Raw genomic sequence first — 17,711 nt, 5'->3', positions numbered from 1 at the left:
GTAGTTGAGTGAAGGAAGAGAACATCATTTATTCATATTTGGGATAGAACACACCATATTACCTTACTTCATAGGCCCTCACCACCTTAACTAGACCTCAACGGGAAGTGGAGATTGTAATAGGGCTTCGGACGGAATGAACACCATCACTCCACACCAAAGAAGCAGAGACTAACCTACGACTCACTGTTCCACCAACTGTCAAATTGAAGGATTTCCTTTCCCCAATGCGATTAAATGATAGAACAGAGGGATTGACTGTGATGCGAAGGCCTTTTGGGGCAGAAATGGCAGCTCTATATGTGGATCCACTGGATGCCACATTTGTGAGAGTTCTAGTGAAGTACTGATTGAGGGCTTTCGAACCGGCCGCTACCGAAAGTGCAAAAGAAGGAAGGTTTAGATCCCATACTCTTCCAATGTTGCCAGAAGTGCAAGCAGTATTATCGGCAGTGATACGTCGAACCATGGCCGTGTCGTAACCTTGACCACACAAGAATTTCACATACTCATTTTCATCTGCATCGTACACCAACCCTGGATTTACAGCCTTCAGTGGGTTGACATGGCCTGCGCCATACGCAAACTCCGCCTGTGAGTGGAGGCTAGCATTCATGGGCGAAGCTGTAGAAAGAGAGAGGAGTGAGTGAAAAGCACACAAAATTTAGAAAAACAGAGCAGTTAGTAATAATTACCGGTTGTCATGAGTGCTGATTTTATAGCAGCGGGAGACAAGGTTGGATTGAATGTTTTAACATACACTGCGACTCCCGTGATATGTGAGCAAGACATGGAGGTCCCTGAGATTATATTGTAAAGCGAACTCCTGGAGTCTTTAACTTCAGCTATTGGCATCTTGTCGGCTGACGAGGGCAGCAGGCAGGGGATTGGAACTTGCATTATCCCTTGTACCAGATTGCATTATGACGCCATTTATGGCACCCAACGAAGAGAATAGAGAAGGAGGAACTATAGCTTCACAAACAAGTACTTTCCCCCTCACCTTCTCCGCTTCTCCGGATTCACTGAATTTTTCCGACACTATCTGTTTCAACAAAGTTCATAACAAATCAAACAAATTTATACAACTCACATTTAACTTAGATTAGTTTAATTTTAGATTTTAACCTAATGTTGTAACTAAAATAAAATAGTTATTAAATGAGACATTAATTACCTAGAGATAGAGCGTTTGAAACCTCGATTGGGTACGTCACCACCATAAACTAAGGGATATTGATAAACCATAAACTCCCTGCACTTTCATCAAAACATTACAATTTTATATGGTTATATATATAATAACATATATAAAACCAGTCATAGCATATCAGGGGACAAAAAAAAATAATAATAATAATAATGTTACCTGGAAGAATCTTCCATCGCCAAGCCTTACTCGAGTGACAAATTTTCTGTCCATGGTGGTTGCAGCGACCGAAAGAAGCCATGGAGACAAGCTTGTGGTGGTGGAGTCCTTGGGATCTTCATTTCCGGCAGAATTGGAGGTCAATATTCCTTTCTTGATTGCATGGAAAGATCCAATAGCAATGGGATCGCTGAAATAAGGGCGCGGTTTACTGGAGCCAATATATATCTTGGGAATGGGAGGTGGATGCTGCCACACTGCAGAACAAGGCAAGGAAGAGGAGATTAAGGAGCAGAGGAGAACTCATATCACTGCCTTTTCTTATCATTGGGATATGATTTCAGAAAGGAACGCTCATATCTGCATTATATAGCAACAACTTGGTACATACTTCCCAATTTTTTCTTAATTTTGAAGTAAAATTTAATAAATTGTTAGATTAAAAGTAAACTCTCTTTCCACTGTGGAGAGTCGTGTTCACCTAACATGCACAACAACCAAACCCTTTTCCACCATGATCCATGATCGATAGTAAGTAAAAAATAAACCTACTTTTGTCTTGAGCTTAAAAAAAAAAAACAGTCAACAACCAAATCTCTATCTTTTTCTTTTTCTTTTTCTATTTTCTACTTTCATTTTATTTAATTACTCCTTCTTACTCTTATTTATTGTTATCATTACTTTCTTATTTATTTGGCGTTATAAAATGTAGTATTAATTTAACTTTAATTCAGCTTTCCTCTCACGTGTTATAGACAAGAACACCCCATGTGATCTTTCATCGTTTATTGGCAACCAGTTGATACAACAAGATCATGACACGACAACTCCGCTTTCTTCGTATATATTATTTTCGAAAAATTATTAAAAAAAACATTTTTAAATTTTGTATTTATCTTTTAAAAAAATATATGTGCACTTTAAAAAAAAAAAAAACTTCATTAACATTTTTAAATTTTATTTTTTTTTTAGTATATTTATTATTAACTATTACTAAGGTTTCCAAAAAAATTGAGTGATTTAATAAAAATATGACTAAGGTTTATTTTATTTTAATTTTTTTTTTAAGAATTTCACAAACTTCTCATCTCTTAGATATGACGCTAGAATATTATAAAAAAAATTTGGGTAAAAAGAGTATTGAAAACAAAATTCGGCTCCAAAAAATAAATAAGTGCATTGAATTGAAATTTTGCATTACTCTATCTGAAGGCACGTGAGCCCACACAAGTGTGGATGCGCGTCCAAGCATAGCACGGGCGAGATAGGTGCGTGGCGGTGGGATTTTGCTTCATTCCACCTTTGTTTGACTATTTTTTGTCCAGATTTTAATACACAACTCATTGTAACTGGATAGTTCAAACCTAAAAATTTCAAAGTTTTCATGGCACCTAATAAGTGGACAAACAATTTCAAAAAACAGCACACATAGCTAACCACTGGAGCATACTAACATGCGAGCATTAACTACTACTTTAGATAGTTAATTTAAATAAGAAAACTATATATCTAATTCTTTGTATAACTATTCAACTCAGTGCATAAGAGTTGTATTAGGAGGACGTGTGTGCTACATTTGATTTTGTGCGATTACTCATTTGTTTACATGCAAATTGTACTGATAGCTTTGTGTTCTATTTTTTTTTTATACCATTCGTTTGTGTGTGAGAATTGTACCATTAGATATGGGCTCTAATCTTATACTAATAGCTCATATACTAATAGCTCATATATGTGATGAAAATTGTTCTACTACTAAAAATGTTTTTGGGTCTTTAAATTTCTAATATGCTTTTGTTCTATAAATATTTATGCATATCTAACCTTGATAAGTTTGAAAAGTCAAATTGTTACATTGACTACCAAAGTCTAATTTGGATTCGATTTGTTACGGGGTTACTAGATTATACTAAACTTTCATTTGTATTGTATGATGTGGTTACGATATATTTGACTCGTCTGTGTAAAAAATGTAAAGAGGATGTTGGGGCATTAATTTTTAGATATGATTAACTAAGGTGGTCAATCTAGTGGAGGTGTCGTGACCTAGGCCATCGTCTAACCAAGTAACATGGGAGGCTCTACAAAGAGAATAGCATTTATTAATTTGTAGAATACAACACACCGTTGACTTATTTCATAGGCCTTCACCATCTTAACAGAATAGTGAAGGAGGAGGAGGAGAGAATACTACTTCCCTCACAACTTTCATTATTTCTTTATTATTCACCTTTTTATTTCACACCCACAAACTAATTAAGCTATACTTTTAGTGAGAGCAACCACAGTGATCGGGCTTCTCACGGAGTGAACACCATCACTCCACTCCAAAGAAGCAGAGGATATGGACTGACTCACTGTTCCTCCAACTGTGAGCCTGAACGATTTCCTATCTCCAATTCCATTGAATGATAGAGCAGTAGGATTCACTGTGATGGAAAGCCCTTGTGGGGCAGAAATCTTGGCTCTATATGTGGATCCTCCCCGCGCAACGTTTGTGAGAGTTCTTGTGAAGTACTGATTCACGGTTCGCGTACCGCTTATCGAAACAGCAAAAGAAGGATAGTTTAGATCCCATACTCTTCCGATGTTGCCAGAAGTGCAAGCGCTATTATCGCCGGTGATGCGTCGAACCATGGAGGTGCTGTAACCTTGACCGCACAAGAAGCTCACGTAGTCGCTTTCATTCGCATCGTACACCAACCCAGGATTTATAGCCTTTAGTGGGTTGACATGCCCTGCGCCATACGCGAACTCCGCCTGTGAATGTTGCCTAGCACTCATGGGCGAAGCTGTAGAAACAGAGGAGTGAGTGAAAAGCACACAAAATTTACAAAAACAGAGCAGTTACTAATAATTACCAGTTGTTATGAGTGCTGATTTTATAGCAGCAGGAGACAAGGTTGGATTGAATGTTTTGACGTAGACTGCAACTCCAGTGAGATGTGGACAGGACATTGAGGTCCCTGAGATTATGTTGTAAAGCGAACTCCTAGAATCTTTAACTCCAGCTATTGGCGCAACTGGAGGCCATGCTGCTAGAATTTCAACCCCTGGACCACTCAAATCTGGCTGCATTTGTGCATATTCATGAAACTAATGAATAATTGAACCTTTATTTATTTTTTTTTTTTTATAATTTGGATTGAATAAAATTTAACCTTGAGAATGTCGTTGGTTAGAGCATTGGGTCCACGAGATGAGAAGGAAACTACAAGAGGAGCGGATGAATCTTGTCCAGCGACACTCTTGAAGATGGTTGCAGTGGGAATGCTGTGGATCAAAATATTAAAGTATTGAATGATGGTTCCATGACGGAATTGGAAGGGTAATTTTAATTGAAAAAGGTGAAACACACATTGTTGAGCGAATGTAACGATAAACGGCAATGCCATCATTTGGATGGAGGACGGCGGCAGGTGCGGGATAGGATCTTGCATTATCCCTCGTATAGGCTTGCATTAGGATGCCGGCTATGGCACCGAAGGAAGAGAATATAGAAGAAGGAATTACAGAATCACAAAGAAGGATCTTCCCTGCCGCCAAACTCGGATTCACTGAATTTTTTTCACAGTATCTACAATAAAGTAGAACAGGTTTTACATAAGTTTACTTTTTCAAAAATTAAAATAAAATACTTATTAAACTCACACATTAATTAAATTACCTAGAGGTGGAGCCATTGAAACCTAGGTTGGGTATATCACCAGCATAAACTAAGGGATATTGTAAATTCATATCAAATGTGTTGATGGAAATTCCCTGCACTTTCATCAAAATATTATATCATAATCATACTATAGACATGAAACGGATTACATCTCCAGAAAAAAAAAAAAAAAAAAAAAAAAAAAAAAAAAAAAAAAAAAAAAAAAAAAAAAAAAAAAAAAAAAANTGGAAAAAATAACTCTTTGGGATAATTTCAAAATCAAAGCTGAAATTTTTGAGAGAGAAGAAAAATAATGTTACCTCATAGATATTTCCATTGCCAAGCTGTACTCGGGTGACAAATTTTCTATCCATGCCGCTTGCAGCGACAGAAAGAAGCCATGGAGACAAGCTTGTGGTGGTGAAGTCCTTGGGACCTTCATTTCCAGCCGAATTGGAGGTTAATATTCCATTTTTGATTGCATGGAAAGATCCAATAGCTATGGGATCGTTGAAATAAGGCCGGGGTTCACTCGACCCAACCGAAAGAGATACGATATCGACCCCATCAGCAATTGCATCGTCGAATGCTGCAAGAATGTCGGCGTCCGAGCACCCGTCTTTCCAACATACTTTGTAGGCAGCAATCCGCGCAGAGGGAACCCCTCCTCTTGCGGTGCCAATGCCGAGACCATACAGACTTGCCTGGCTCACGAGACCGCCAGCCACCGTGGATGCAGTGTGCGTGCCATGGCCGTCGGTATCTCTTGGACTACCAACATCGCCGGGGAGAATGGGTCTGCCGATGCGATAGGCTCGACCTCCGATAAGTTTTCTAACAAAGTTCCAAGGATTTGCATGTTTAATTAGTAATTAGCAAGGGAGAAAGGAAAGGAGGGTAGGTTTTAAGAAGTAATGCCAAAGTAAGTTAGTTAATTTGAATCCTAGAAGCTGTGGTTTGTTAATTTGGAGTTCTCTGATGATCATTTCTTAAATTAGTGGAGGCGGGACTTTGATTCAAAATGGTTTACCTATTGCAACGGAAATTGGAGACTTGGCAACTGCCCCTCCACTTGGATGGTGGAGAACCAAAACCGTCATCGTTGAAACTGGGAGACTCGGGCCAGATTCCGCTGTCCAAAACTCCAACAACTATGTTGCTTTCCAGTTGTGGTACGCGACCAACATTTTGTGGAAACCCCAAAAAATCCCATGATCTTGTGGTGTGGAGATGGTTGTTTTGATTGAGGAACACGGAGACCACACCCTCCTTACCTGAAAAACATTTCAAATTTTATACTCAATTTAAAAAATAACTCATTAAATAAAAATAAAAGATATACTTACTGGCAATCTCTTGAGCTTCTTCTTCAGTGAGTCTCACCACGAATCCGTTGAAACTTCTAGTGTAGGTGTATAACACAGATTGTGGATCAAAAGTGCTGAAACAACATACAAAAAAAAATTTCAAATAATTGTTCAAATAATTTGTTCAAATAATTTGTTCAAATAATTTGTTCAAATAATTTGTTCAAATAATTGTTGATGAAGAGTGTGTATATATAAACCTGCCAACCACTTGCTCCAACATTGCTCGGTGATGTAAATGAGCGGAAGAAGGGTCCTCTAGCTTGCTCCCCATGTACACAATATATATCTTCCTATCATCGCCGTGGGAATGGGAGGTGGATGCCAGCACACTGCGAAAGAGGGCAAGGAAGAGGAGATTAAAGAGCAGAGAAGAACACATAGTAATGCCTTTTCTTGTCATCACTTAGATTATCTTAGGATATGTGATTTGAGAAAGGAAGAATAATATGTGCATTTTATAGGAACAACTTACCACATACTTCCAAACTTCCATCATAACTCACATTCCATTATAAGCTTAAAACACTAAAATTAAAAGAAAAGTATAAAATTCCTCTCGTTCTTTCAAAAATTGCAATTTTACTATCCATTTTTTTCTTAAATATTTTAATTTTTTTTTTATATAAAATTTATTAGATTGTTGGTTCTAAAAAATAGTTATAAAATAATTAATTCAGTTTTAACCCTTTTATTTAAGAATATTTTTTTTCTTCTAAATGTAAATCCGAAACCCTAAACAAAAAGGAGGTAATGGAAGCCGATAAAGAATTGATGTAAAGTACGTATTCTCACTATTTGCGCCTGCTTTTGTATGGCAATCCATTGTTTTGTAGTTGATTGTTGTGTGTGTTGTTTAAGACAATTCATTGTTGTTTACTTATTTTTCACTACGTTTCCTAATATTTATCTAAAAATATTTGATTTCTATTTTATTTTGATTGTTGTTTAATTAATACAATTTGCTGCTATCTGGCCACCATTACTAAACTAAACTTGAAGGGGTTACCACTATCACTACAAATCGACCATGTGCAACAACAAAATACGCCTCTGCAAATATTGAGACTCCCAAATGCATATTCTACACAAAACTCAAACCCGACCAGCCATTCTTGCCATGGTAACGGCAGAAACAAAGCATTCGGTCACAGCTACGATCGAACCGATCATACAAAGAGGAAATGAAATCAAGGAACGAATTGTTAGGAATCACGACTCTCCACAATTGTATGATATTGTCTACTTTGAGCATAAGCTCTCATGGCTTTGCTTTGGCTTTCCCAAAAAAAACTCATTACAATGGAGATAGTATTCCTCGTTTATAAACCCATGATTTTCCACTAAATTAACCAATGTGGGACTCACTCCCAATAATCCTCAACACGAATGAGATTGAAAGTCGAGGAAGGAGATCGAGTGTAACAGTTAAAGTCTACCACCAGTAGATATTGTCCGCTGTAGTCTGTTACGTATCGTCGTCATCCTCACGGTTTTAATAAGCGTATATTAGGGAGAGGTTTCCACATGTTTATAAAGAATGCTCCGTTTCCCTCTCCGACCAATGTGAGGTCGAGAATTAAAAACATATTATTTTAAAGAATTATTCCTTGGTTGAACCGCTTTCTTCTGTTATCACAATTATTGTACTGTCCTCTTAGGTTGGATTGAAGCTTTGGGAGGTTAAAATACAAAAAGGAGAGAATTGAAGCCGATAATTAGATGTTGAGAAGGAAGACAAGAATTAATGTTCACTGTATTTCCTCACTATTTTTGCCTGCTTTTTTATGACCAGCCATTGTCTTTTAGTTGAATTGTCGTGTGTCTTTTGTATAGCAATTCATTGTTATGTAGTTCTTTTTCACCATGTTTCCTAATATTATCTTCACCTTAACGTTCATTTGTCGTTAAACTAAAAAATTCTTGATTTGTCGTTTATTTCAATTTTTTTTTTCTCTCTTAAACCCTAATATTTTGTCGATTGCTTAAATTTTGAATTACAAACCAATATTTCAATCAAGTGATTCAATTGAATGTGTTGAATGAATTTTTATCTTTAAATTTGATATGAAATTTAATAGTCAATGGCAGGGGATGATAGCATACGAGTATGGTGTAATATATGTTAGTTGGTGAACCCTACCCAGAGGACCATCTAGTCACCCAAGGTTGGGGGAGTGATCCCCTATGCTTGTTAGCTACTACGGTTACACGCGTAATCCTATGCCCTCTCTCAAGACAAATCTGCTATGCAAAGTAGTCCATCTAAACTACCGATCACACTACCCTAACCGGCATGTGCCTAGTTCGATGGTATTGATATCGAAGTGTTAAAAATCACCACTAGCTAATTAGATTTAGCTCAATAATTGTACGAGTCAATTGTCTATATATTTTAGGAAAATGATTTAGGAATTTTAGAAACAAAGAGATTCAAATATCTTAGGAAAATGATCGAAGTGTTCTAGGAATAAATTGTTTAACATCTACTATAAATACCCTTCAATTCTACAACAGAGTGTAGTAGTTTCTACCTAGTGTCTTGTAATCTCGTTTTTATTGGTTTTAATAAAGAGTACGAAGAGGTCTTAACAAAGAGTGCAGTAAAAGTAAAAGAAAGATGGTCTCTTTTCTCAAAAAGAGCAACAGTCAAGGGGAATCTCGAGCCTGCTCTAACAAAATAGTGTAGCAAAGAGGTTAAACCAAACCAATATGGACTGAGGTTGGTGCCTACTTTCAAATGCGTTGCTGCCGGAGAGATTTTGGGTTAAGGCTGCATCATTCACAGTGTACACTATCAATAGATGCCCCCATTTTTCAACTAATGTTCATCTACCCCTTAATTCATTTAATAACCCCAAAATGACTTCAAGCATGTGATCATACACTTACTTTTACGACTATTTGAACACAAATACTAATGAAAATATACTCAACTTATCAAGAAAAGAAAAGAAAAGAAAAGAAAAGGTATATATGTTTGGATTAACATAAAGATTTAAGTAATGATGGGAGAAAACAATGTTAAAGCGCTTGGTTGCACATAAAACAAAGACACTGTTCTGATACTTCAAGGTCTTATTTTGACAACTTCCATGTATAATATATATGTTTGGTGTTGGAGTTGACCAAATTACATTGTTGTTCTGCCGGCCGCCCAAAGTGGCTGTAATTTGATGAGTTTGAGAAACCCCAAGTAATCAATTAGTTTGTTTGTATGTATATATATATAAAACCAAAACCCTCAACATGTAATATCATCACAGATTAGGGCTCTCAGCTTTTAAACAATGGAACAATTGCATGGATTCTCTTTCAATGGCAGGCTTTTGCTACTGGCTTTTGCCGCCACTTTGCTTCTCACCTCCCTAGCAGCTGATGATAGAAAGGCATTTCATTCTCAAATTTTCATTTCCCAATTTCATTTTTATTTTATTTTCATTTTTCTGTTTTTAAAATCACTTTAGTAACGTGTGTATCAACTCCATAACCCTAAGTAACATTATTTATGTACATATAGTATGGGTAATTAATATCTACATTTTTAAAATTCAAGAGGTATGATTAGAAAGATTATATTTTGGAGAGGTTGATGAAGTTTGCGTTTGAATGAGCATGCAGGTGTATATTGTGTACATGGGCAAACCATCTGAAGGAGGTTTCTCAGCTGTGTCTCAACGACACACCAACATGCTTCAACAAGTTCTTACCAATAGGTTATGTTTTTTTTTTTTAATTGGTTCAATTAAAAATAATATCTCTAAACTTTTTCAAATATTTCAATCATATTCTTAAACTACTTTCAACCCTATAAAAATACTCTTGAATTTTTAAGAGGGTTTCAAAAATACCACTGGACTATAAAAAAAAATTTCATTAATACCCTCTAATTCTTTTAAAAAGTTCAAAAATACTTTTATCCATAGTTACATGGTTAAAAAATATCCATAAAATTTTAAAAATAACATTAACACATTTTAGGGTTATAAAAAAATATTTGAAAAAAAACTTAACCGTCAATATATATACGAAAATCGTCTGTCCACCCATCATAGCTTATCTACAACCCTTTTAGTGTTATTTTAGAAAGCTCTTATAATTTTTGAAATATAGGTAAAAGTATTTTTGAACTTTTTTAAAAAAAATTAAAAGTTGAAAGATATTTTTGAAAAGTTTGAAAATATTATTAAAAAATTTGGTAGATGTATTTTTGGGATAAAAGTATAAATTTAAAAAGTGTTTTTATTAATTTAGCACTTATTTTAATTTAACAATTGTAAGATTGTGAGCTCTTACGTGTTATTGGTTGAGTTATAGTTGGATTTAATACACATTTGGATTTATTTCTGTAACCATTCTTGAAGCTAAAGAATTTGCCATATTTTTGTAATTAAATAGAAACAACTTTGAATCTTCTAGGGTTTAACTTTTCAAACTAACTATGATCTCAGTGATGCATCAAAATCTCTGGTATATAGCTACCACCGGAGCTTCAACGGCTTTGCAGCCTGGCTCAACCAGGAGGAGGCTCGAAAATTCGCCAGTGGGTTCTTCTCTAAACACAAAAAGAAACAGTTTTGTTTGTTTAGGGTTTTCTGAATTTTGATGGGATTTTGGTTTTTCAGAGATGGATGAAGTTGTTTCCGTGTTTCCGAGTGAAAAGAAACAGCTTCATACGACAAGATCATGGGATTTTATGGGTTTCTTCCAACAAGCTCGAAGATCGAGCTTGGAGACCGATTTGGTCATCGGAATGTTGGATACTGGGATTTGGCCGGAATCTGAAAGCTTTTCCGATGAAGGGTTTGGTCCACCGCCGCCAAAATGGAAAGGCGAATGCCAACCCGCTTCTAACTTCACCTGCAACAAGTAACGCTATTTTCACCTTCATTTAAGGGTTTCTTTAATTTTAGCTATAGATTAAATAAGTAATTCCATTATAATTTAGTTTTTTTTTATTATTATTATTTGAATTTAAATAATTCTACATTTTTTCTAGGGAAGAAAAATAGTATAATCTATTATTATTCAATGTTTTTAAATCCATAGATTAAACGAGTCTCAACTGTTTTTCCCTAAACCCTAAAGATGTGATTGAAAATTTTTGAAGTAAAATAATCGGAGCTCGATTCTTCCGGAGCGAGCCTCTCGGCGAAGGCGATATTCTTTCTCCCAGGGATACAGAAGGCCATGGAACCCACACCTCATCTACTGCCGGCGGCAATTTGGTCTCCGGCGCCAGCCTCTTCGGCCTTGGTCTCGGCACCGCACGGGGTGGCACTCCCTCTGCCCGCATCGCCGTCTACAAGATCTGCTGGTCCGATGGTTGCTTCGACGCCGATATCCTCGCGGCTTTCGACAATGCAATCGCCGATGGCGTGGATATCATCTCTCTTTCCGTCGGAGGCTTTATTGCCAAGGATTACTTCAACGATTCAATTGCGATTGGGGCTTTTCACGCCATGAAGAATGGGATTCTGACTTCAAATTCCGGTGGGAACTCTGGCCCTAGCCTTGGCAGTATCACGAATGTTTCTCCATGGTCGCTATCGGTGGCTGCTAGTACCATCGATAGGAAGTTTGTGACCAATGTGAAATTGGGTAATGGAGAATCTTCTCAGGTGAGCCCTGAATTGCTTTATCCTTTCATGAACGTGTTCTGTTCTGCAACGTTCGAGCCCTTCATTATTTTGCGCGCCATCTATTTGTCAGGGGATCTCTGTGAACACCTTCCAACTTGGAGATAAGTTGATTCCACTTATATATGCTGGTGATGCTCCTAATACAACTGCCGGTTTCAATGAATCATTATCAAGGTAATTGAAGCTACAAGATTGCTAATTTTATGATAAATCTAAACGTACGTGCTCTGTTTTTGCCAAGTTGAAGAACAAGTGTTGGGTTTAGAGGAATTGAATTTGGATGTAAAAATGCAGGTTCTGCTTCCCAGGGTCTTTGGACGTGAACCAAGTTGAGGGAAAGATTGTTCTTTGCGATGAGATTGGTGATGGGGAGGGAGCTCTGAGTAGCGGTGCGGTTGGTACAATAATGCAAGATGGTGGTCTCCAAGATGCCGCCTTTCTTTTCCCCCTGCCCGCTTCCGTGTTAGACTTGAACGCTGGAAACAATGTTTTCCAGTACCTGAGATCAACCAGGTAATAATAATGGCACATACCTCAATGCTTACCTAATATTTGGACGTTTAGAATCCAAAACATTCATGTTTTTACTTTGATAGCAATCCGGAAGCCACCATAGAAAAGAGTACCACAATTGAGGATATGTCAGCTCCATCTGTTGTTTCCTTCTCATCAAGGGGTCCTAACCTAATTACACTAGACATTCTCAAGGTATTAATTCATCTTACTTACTTTCCTAATCACTTGATGAAGCCAAGTCCTCACTGAATTTTATCTTGTAGCCTGATTTGGCAGCACCAGGAGTAGATATAGTAGCATCTTGGTCTGAAGGTACAACAATTGGAGGATTAGAAGGGGATAACCGAGTATCTCCATTTAACATAATCTCTGGCACATCCATGGCTTGCCCACATGCGACAGGAGCCGCTGCCTATGTCAAATCATTCCACCCAACTTGGTCTCCAGCTGCTATTAAGTCTGCACTTATGACAACAGGTAATAGTTTGAGCTTAATTGTTTAGTACCACTAGTTTAGCCTAACCTTAATCTTTAATCTCTTACAGCTTTTCCCATGGCTCCAAAGTTAAACACGGATGCTGAGTTTGCATATGGAGCAGGTCACATAAACCCAGTGAATGCCATAAACCCCGGTTTAGTGTATGATGCAGAGGAGATTGATTACATAAAGTTCTTATGTGGGCAAGGATATAGTACTCAAAATCTTCGCCTTGTTACCGGAGACGAAAGCAACTGCTCAGATGTTACAAAAACAGCTGCATCAGATCTAAATTATCCGTCTTTTGGACTATTAATGAAGTCCCAAAAATTGAATACTCGTGTCTACCACAGGACTGTCACAAACGTGGGGGTGCCAGTGTCGACATATAAAGCAGTTATTCGAGCTCCGCCTGGGCTGGAAGTTACAGTACGTCCTGCTACTCTTTCTTTCCGTTCTCTTGGACAAAAGATGTCGTTCACTGTGAGGGTTAAAGCAAAGACTGGTGGGAATATTCTTTCTGGTAGCTTAAGCTGGGAGGATGGAGTGCATCTGGTGAGGAGCCCCATTGTTGCATTTGCTATTCCATCATGAGACCTTCATGTGCTTATTTACTATTGTTGGGAAAGCCCCTTAATTTCCTTCTGCTTTAGGTGCTTTGATGATTCCATCAATAAAAAATGTTCATTATGTTTTCAATGAATTTGCAAATAGGCCTGCATAGCTGCTTTCACAAAAGAGGCCTCCACAGTGGGCGTAGAAATTTGAAATTTTTTATACCAATTGTATTAAAGTTGTCCTTTATTGTTATTTTCTTTTCGTTTTTATTACTTTATTTACTTTATAAAAAGAAGAAATTAATAAAAAGTGATTCTCAATTATAGTTTCCAATCTCGATATTTGAGAATAGAAAATGCATAAATCTTGTGTTTTGTTTGAATTTTAGCTTTCCATGTATCAATATTGGGCTTTATTATTTGTTTTCAACTATGACGCTTTTAAATGAATGAGACTGATTCTAAAGATAAGACTAGTCGAGGCTTGTTTGCGTGGATGTTTCTCGGACAAGTTTCAGCAATAGATTGAGAGGAAAATGGAGGTTTAAGGTGGCGCTTTCTCCTCACTTGAACCCACTGTTGTTCTGCAGTTTTAGATGCCTTATTGAGCAAGATCCTTGCTGCGTTTCAGATTAGGATTCAAAGGCTTTAAAGGTTCTGTCTCGTCACTTTATTTCTGTGTGTTGTCTCTTTCTTTGAAACTGCTCCATTTCCAAGCACCATCAACACTCCCTTTGAAAACACCACCAATTGGAGGGATCCAAGACAAGTGTCCCTCCATCTTTTAAAGTTGCATTATTATTTGTAGATCAAATTTTGGGCTTTGAACTAAATTCTTTTTTTTTTTTTTCTTTCTTTTTAATCAAATAATCAATTAAAAGGGAATGATATGAACTAAAACAGGTTCTTAATACAAAAATATTGTTCGACATCTATCATATACTAGGACATATACTTACCAATAATGACATTGAATTCCATTACCACTTTTGAACAATAGCGTAGGACACCCTCCTAAACTTTAATCAAAGAAGGAGAATAATGTAAAAACTTGAACCCATACAATAATATGCATACTTTGATGGGTGAGTGGTATCAAAAATAGGGAAGTGGTGATCTAGGCACATGGGCGAGGATTGTTATGTCTATGAATTATTAGGCAAAATTTGTTGAAATCAACACCAGAAAATATGTCCATAGAGGGAGGCAAGTGGGAAGCAAAGAGATGCATATTGGGGTTTGTTTTGAAGGGGGTGTTTTTGATGCCTCCCGTTTTCGGCCACTGGGGGAAGACACAAATTGCAAGAAGAACAAATGAGGAACCAACCAAGCTCCCATTCATTAAGATTATGTGGAATATTTTTTAGGTTGGGAACCCATTTTGAGTGGCTATCATCTTTTTAGGGGCATTTCCCATATAATGAAAGGAAGCATTTTTTTTTCTTCTTTTTTTTGTATTTTGCTCAACTTGTGTAACCCATCATTCCCAATAAATATATATATACATATCACTCGATGTTGGGCATGTGAGACTTTTGTAGTGGGTATACAATTCCATCAAAATCTGCAAAAATAGCCTCTTTTTTGGAACTATGATCAAACATGTCCCTTCTTAAACCCTACCCCATGGTTAGGGTTTATCATGTGTATTCTGTGGAAAATAACACTTGGTCAGTGAGTGAGTATGTTTATAGCTTAAGTTTGAAATCAAATAAATATTTATCGTTTTTCATTAATATAAGACATTTCAATAAATAAGATAGTCATTTGTTAGGAAAGTACTCTGACAGAGAAAATGTAACCTATAAAAAATATATATATATATTTTCTCCGTCTTGCTAGTTTAGCTATTAGAAATAAATTTTTTTACGCTCTACTTGTCAAACCATAGATTGGGTCTCCAATCAAGAAACTTTTTTAATAAATAGAATTTTAAATATTAAAAATTAGTTTAATTTTTTTGAAAATATAAGATAAGGACAAAAAAAAATAATAAGAAAAAACACGAGTGTAAAATCCTCAAAGAATACAGTTGAATTATTGGGATTTGTAAAAGCAACCGAAACCACAGCTTGCGGATTAGATCCGAATGTCATCAACTCTGAAACTATAATATTAAAACATTTTTCTTTTTAAATTCCATTTTAATATATTCTCTTCAATTTGTTTTCATTTCATGTGCTACTATAATTTAATTTTCCCTTATATTCAAATTCTAATAATACAAAATTGTGGGGTTTTTTTTTTTTTTTTTTAAAAAAAAAAAAATACTTTTTTAATAGAATTTGAAATTATTATTTGAATTTTGAAGGATAGGTCACTTTTCAATTAAAATTAAAAGTTAAAATTTAATATTGGAAACTCATAATTTCACAGGATCTGGACATTGATCTGATGATTAATAAGCTGGTTGGAGGGTCCCCACAGTTTCGTTTTCGCTTTAAAGTTGAATTTCGGATCATCATATGAATTTTGAAACTACACTCAAGATTCAAAGCCAATATCATCTCCGTTGCAACTCGTACGCAATCAACGGCTGTGATTTCTCATCTGTTATGGGTCCCACAGGATCACTTTATAGCCAAAAAAAAAAAAAAAAAAAAAAAAAAAAAAAAAAAAAAANAATATACACATTGGATTACAAATTTACTCTCCACCCTTGTATTTAATTATGAATGAGGTTTTGGTTGCCGGTAGTTGATTAATATGTTTTATTAAAGTGAAAAGAAAGTGGTGTGTGGTTGTGGAAAGGGGGAAGAACTGGATGTTGTGGGTCTTACAAAATAAGACTGTGTTTTTGTGTTGAATTTAAATGTAAATGTTAGATTGAATTTGGAATGGAATTTTAATATAGAATTTGTAAAATTGATCCAATTATGGGTACATTCAAGCATGAAAGTATTTAGAGGAATTTAATCAAGAGCAATCCCATTGATTTGATGCTAATTCCAAAGTGATTGAATATAATTCAAAATAACCAACTTGGATTCCATAAATATTATTTTCCTTACTAATTTCAGCCGATGATTTGCAATTTGGCCACCCACCAATCTTGACTTTTGATTTTTCCTTTTTTATTAGTGGATTTATTTATTTATTTATTTATTATTATTATTTTGTACATTTAAATATTAGTTTGAATTGTGATTAAATAAAGAAGTGGGAAAATTATAAATAAATAAATAAATGGTTTAAAGTGTAGGGGAATGTGTTGTGAGAGACCCTTAAGACACGGTACCAAATAAATAAACAAAAGAGGAGAAAATAAAATCGTGATTGCACGCGCACGTAAACCCAAGCATTTCTTTTTCCTCTGTTACAAAATTAAAATATTTATTTTATTTTAAAATAGCGTTTAAAATTATAAACGTAATCAATTTTAACCATAAGTTGTGGTTAATTCTCGTCTTAATTTCTACACTATTTCAATGGAAAAAAAAAAAAAAGCACTATTTTCTTGAACAAATTTTAAAATTAAAGATAAAAAAATAAAATTTAAACTTTTTTTTATTTATTGTTAAAGTAATGGTAGATGTTTTAATATTTGATTTAATTAATAAAACAAAAATTGTGGTGGGGGGGGAACAGATGAACACAGGTCGCCATTTGGAGCTTCTTTTTGAGCTCTGTGTCTTCATTAATTTCCAAAAATACCAAATTTATTCTGTTCTGTTCTCTGACATGAACATTAATTTCTGTATTTAAATAATGTTTTGTTTTTTCATCCTGCTGGCGGGAAACTTATTATCTGTAATTAATAGAATGATTGAAGTCCGGGCAATGAAGGGGGAAAGTAATAGAGACGGCGTCTAGTAGTTGATGACAGTTAAGCTACCGAATCTGTACGGTGGAGATTCTATTCTGTCTGAGACGGAAACATTAACTGCGCTCTCAAACATTTCACGGGTTTTCTGTGACGCCTACATCCTCTGCTTTTAAAACCTCCACTCTTTTTTCTTTCTTCTATTTTTTAAACAATAAATTATTTTATTATATATATATATATATCCACAATTATTGTGTAAGTTTCTATGTTTCTTTTTTTAATTTTATATTTAAATTGTTTCCTGCTTACTTTCATTTTATATTTTTTTAAATATTTTTAGTTGACTTTTGAATTTCCTATTTGTTAA

The 17,711-nt window shown here is 35.6% G+C and overlaps 3 protein-coding genes and 1 long non-coding RNA gene across 4 annotated transcripts; 1 reads left to right on the top strand and 3 right to left on the bottom strand.

Moving 5' to 3' along the window:
• Positions 1-73: 73 nt before the first annotated feature.
• On the bottom strand, positions 74-1,892 carry LOC111806648 (cucumisin-like). The gene is made up of 5 exons (XM_023692030.1): positions 1,856-1,892; positions 1,370-1,671; positions 1,178-1,260; positions 696-922; positions 74-624 (listed from the first exon to the last, which is right to left on the bottom strand). The coding sequence occupies exons 1-5, from the start codon at positions 1,890-1,892 to the stop codon at positions 98-100; spliced, it is 1,176 nt and encodes a 391-aa protein (XP_023547798.1). The 3' UTR covers positions 74-97.
• Positions 1,893-3,449: 1,557 nt separating this feature from the next.
• On the bottom strand, positions 3,450-6,801 carry LOC111790444 (cucumisin-like). Its single transcript, XM_023671377.1, has 9 exons — positions 6,586-6,801; positions 6,365-6,459; positions 6,049-6,292; positions 5,339-5,852; positions 5,037-5,131; positions 4,728-4,946; positions 4,531-4,642; positions 4,231-4,441; positions 3,450-4,161 (listed from the first exon to the last, which is right to left on the bottom strand). The coding sequence occupies exons 1-9, from the start codon at positions 6,786-6,788 to the stop codon at positions 3,626-3,628; spliced, it is 2,229 nt and encodes a 742-aa protein (XP_023527145.1). The 5' UTR covers positions 6,789-6,801; the 3' UTR covers positions 3,450-3,625.
• Positions 6,802-11,012: 4,211 nt separating this feature from the next.
• LOC111789678 (cucumisin-like) lies at positions 11,013-13,804 on the top strand. Its single transcript, XM_023670321.1, has 7 exons — positions 11,013-11,254; positions 11,496-12,006; positions 12,098-12,201; positions 12,322-12,540; positions 12,624-12,735; positions 12,807-13,045; positions 13,081-13,804. The coding sequence occupies exons 1-7, from the start codon at positions 11,013-11,015 to the stop codon at positions 13,613-13,615; spliced, it is 1,962 nt and encodes a 653-aa protein (XP_023526089.1). The 3' UTR covers positions 13,616-13,804.
• LOC111789683 lies at positions 12,084-12,655 on the bottom strand. The gene is made up of 3 exons (XR_002814371.1): positions 12,573-12,655; positions 12,250-12,475; positions 12,084-12,173 (listed from the first exon to the last, which is right to left on the bottom strand). It is a non-coding gene; the product is annotated as an uncharacterized LOC111789683 (long non-coding RNA).
• Positions 13,805-17,711: the final 3,907 nt, after the last annotated feature.

The sequence above is a fragment of the Cucurbita pepo genome, chromosome LG01, assembly GCF_002806865.2.
Source record: "Cucurbita pepo subsp. pepo cultivar mu-cu-16 chromosome LG01, ASM280686v2, whole genome shotgun sequence".
In the NCBI taxonomy this organism is placed as follows: Eukaryota; Viridiplantae; Streptophyta; class Magnoliopsida; order Cucurbitales; family Cucurbitaceae; genus Cucurbita; species Cucurbita pepo.
This window is presented reverse-complemented; position numbering and strand designations above follow the sequence as displayed.

Excerpts from the sequence above, each read along its gene's own strand:
- LOC111806648 (XM_023692030.1), bottom strand. The coding sequence starts at position 1,892 with ATGGATCATGGTGGAAAAGGGTTTGGTTGTTGTGCAT. Across the intron at positions 1,261-1,369 it reads GCGATGGAAGATTCTTCCAG|TGCAGGGAGTTTATGGTTTA; the intron begins GTAACATTATTA and ends TTTTGATGAAAG. Across the intron at positions 923-1,177 it reads TTCAAACGCTCTATCTCTAG|ATGCAATCTGGTACAAGGGA; the intron begins GTAATTAATGTC and ends AATGGCGTCATA.
- LOC111790444 (XM_023671377.1), bottom strand. The coding sequence starts at position 6,788 with ATGACAAGAAAAGGCATTACTATGTGTTCTTCTCTGCTCTTTAATCTC. Across the intron at positions 5,853-6,048 it reads TCCAATTTCCGTTGCAATAG|AAAACTTATCGGAGGTCGAG; the intron begins GTAAACCATTTT and ends GAACTTTGTTAG. Across the intron at positions 4,947-5,036 it reads TTCAATGGCTCCACCTCTAG|ATACTGTGAAAAAAATTCAG; the intron begins GTAATTTAATTA and ends ACTTTATTGTAG.
- LOC111789678 (XM_023670321.1), top strand. The coding sequence starts at position 11,013 with ATGGATGAAGTTGTTTCCGTGTTTCCGAGTGAAAAGAAACAGCTTCAT. Across the intron at positions 12,202-12,321 it reads TTCAATGAATCATTATCAAG|GTTCTGCTTCCCAGGGTCTT; the intron begins GTAATTGAAGCT and ends GTAAAAATGCAG. Across the intron at positions 13,046-13,080 it reads AGTTTGAGCTTAATTGTTTA|TCTTACAGCTTTTCCCATGG; the intron begins GTACCACTAGTT and ends TAATCTTTAATC.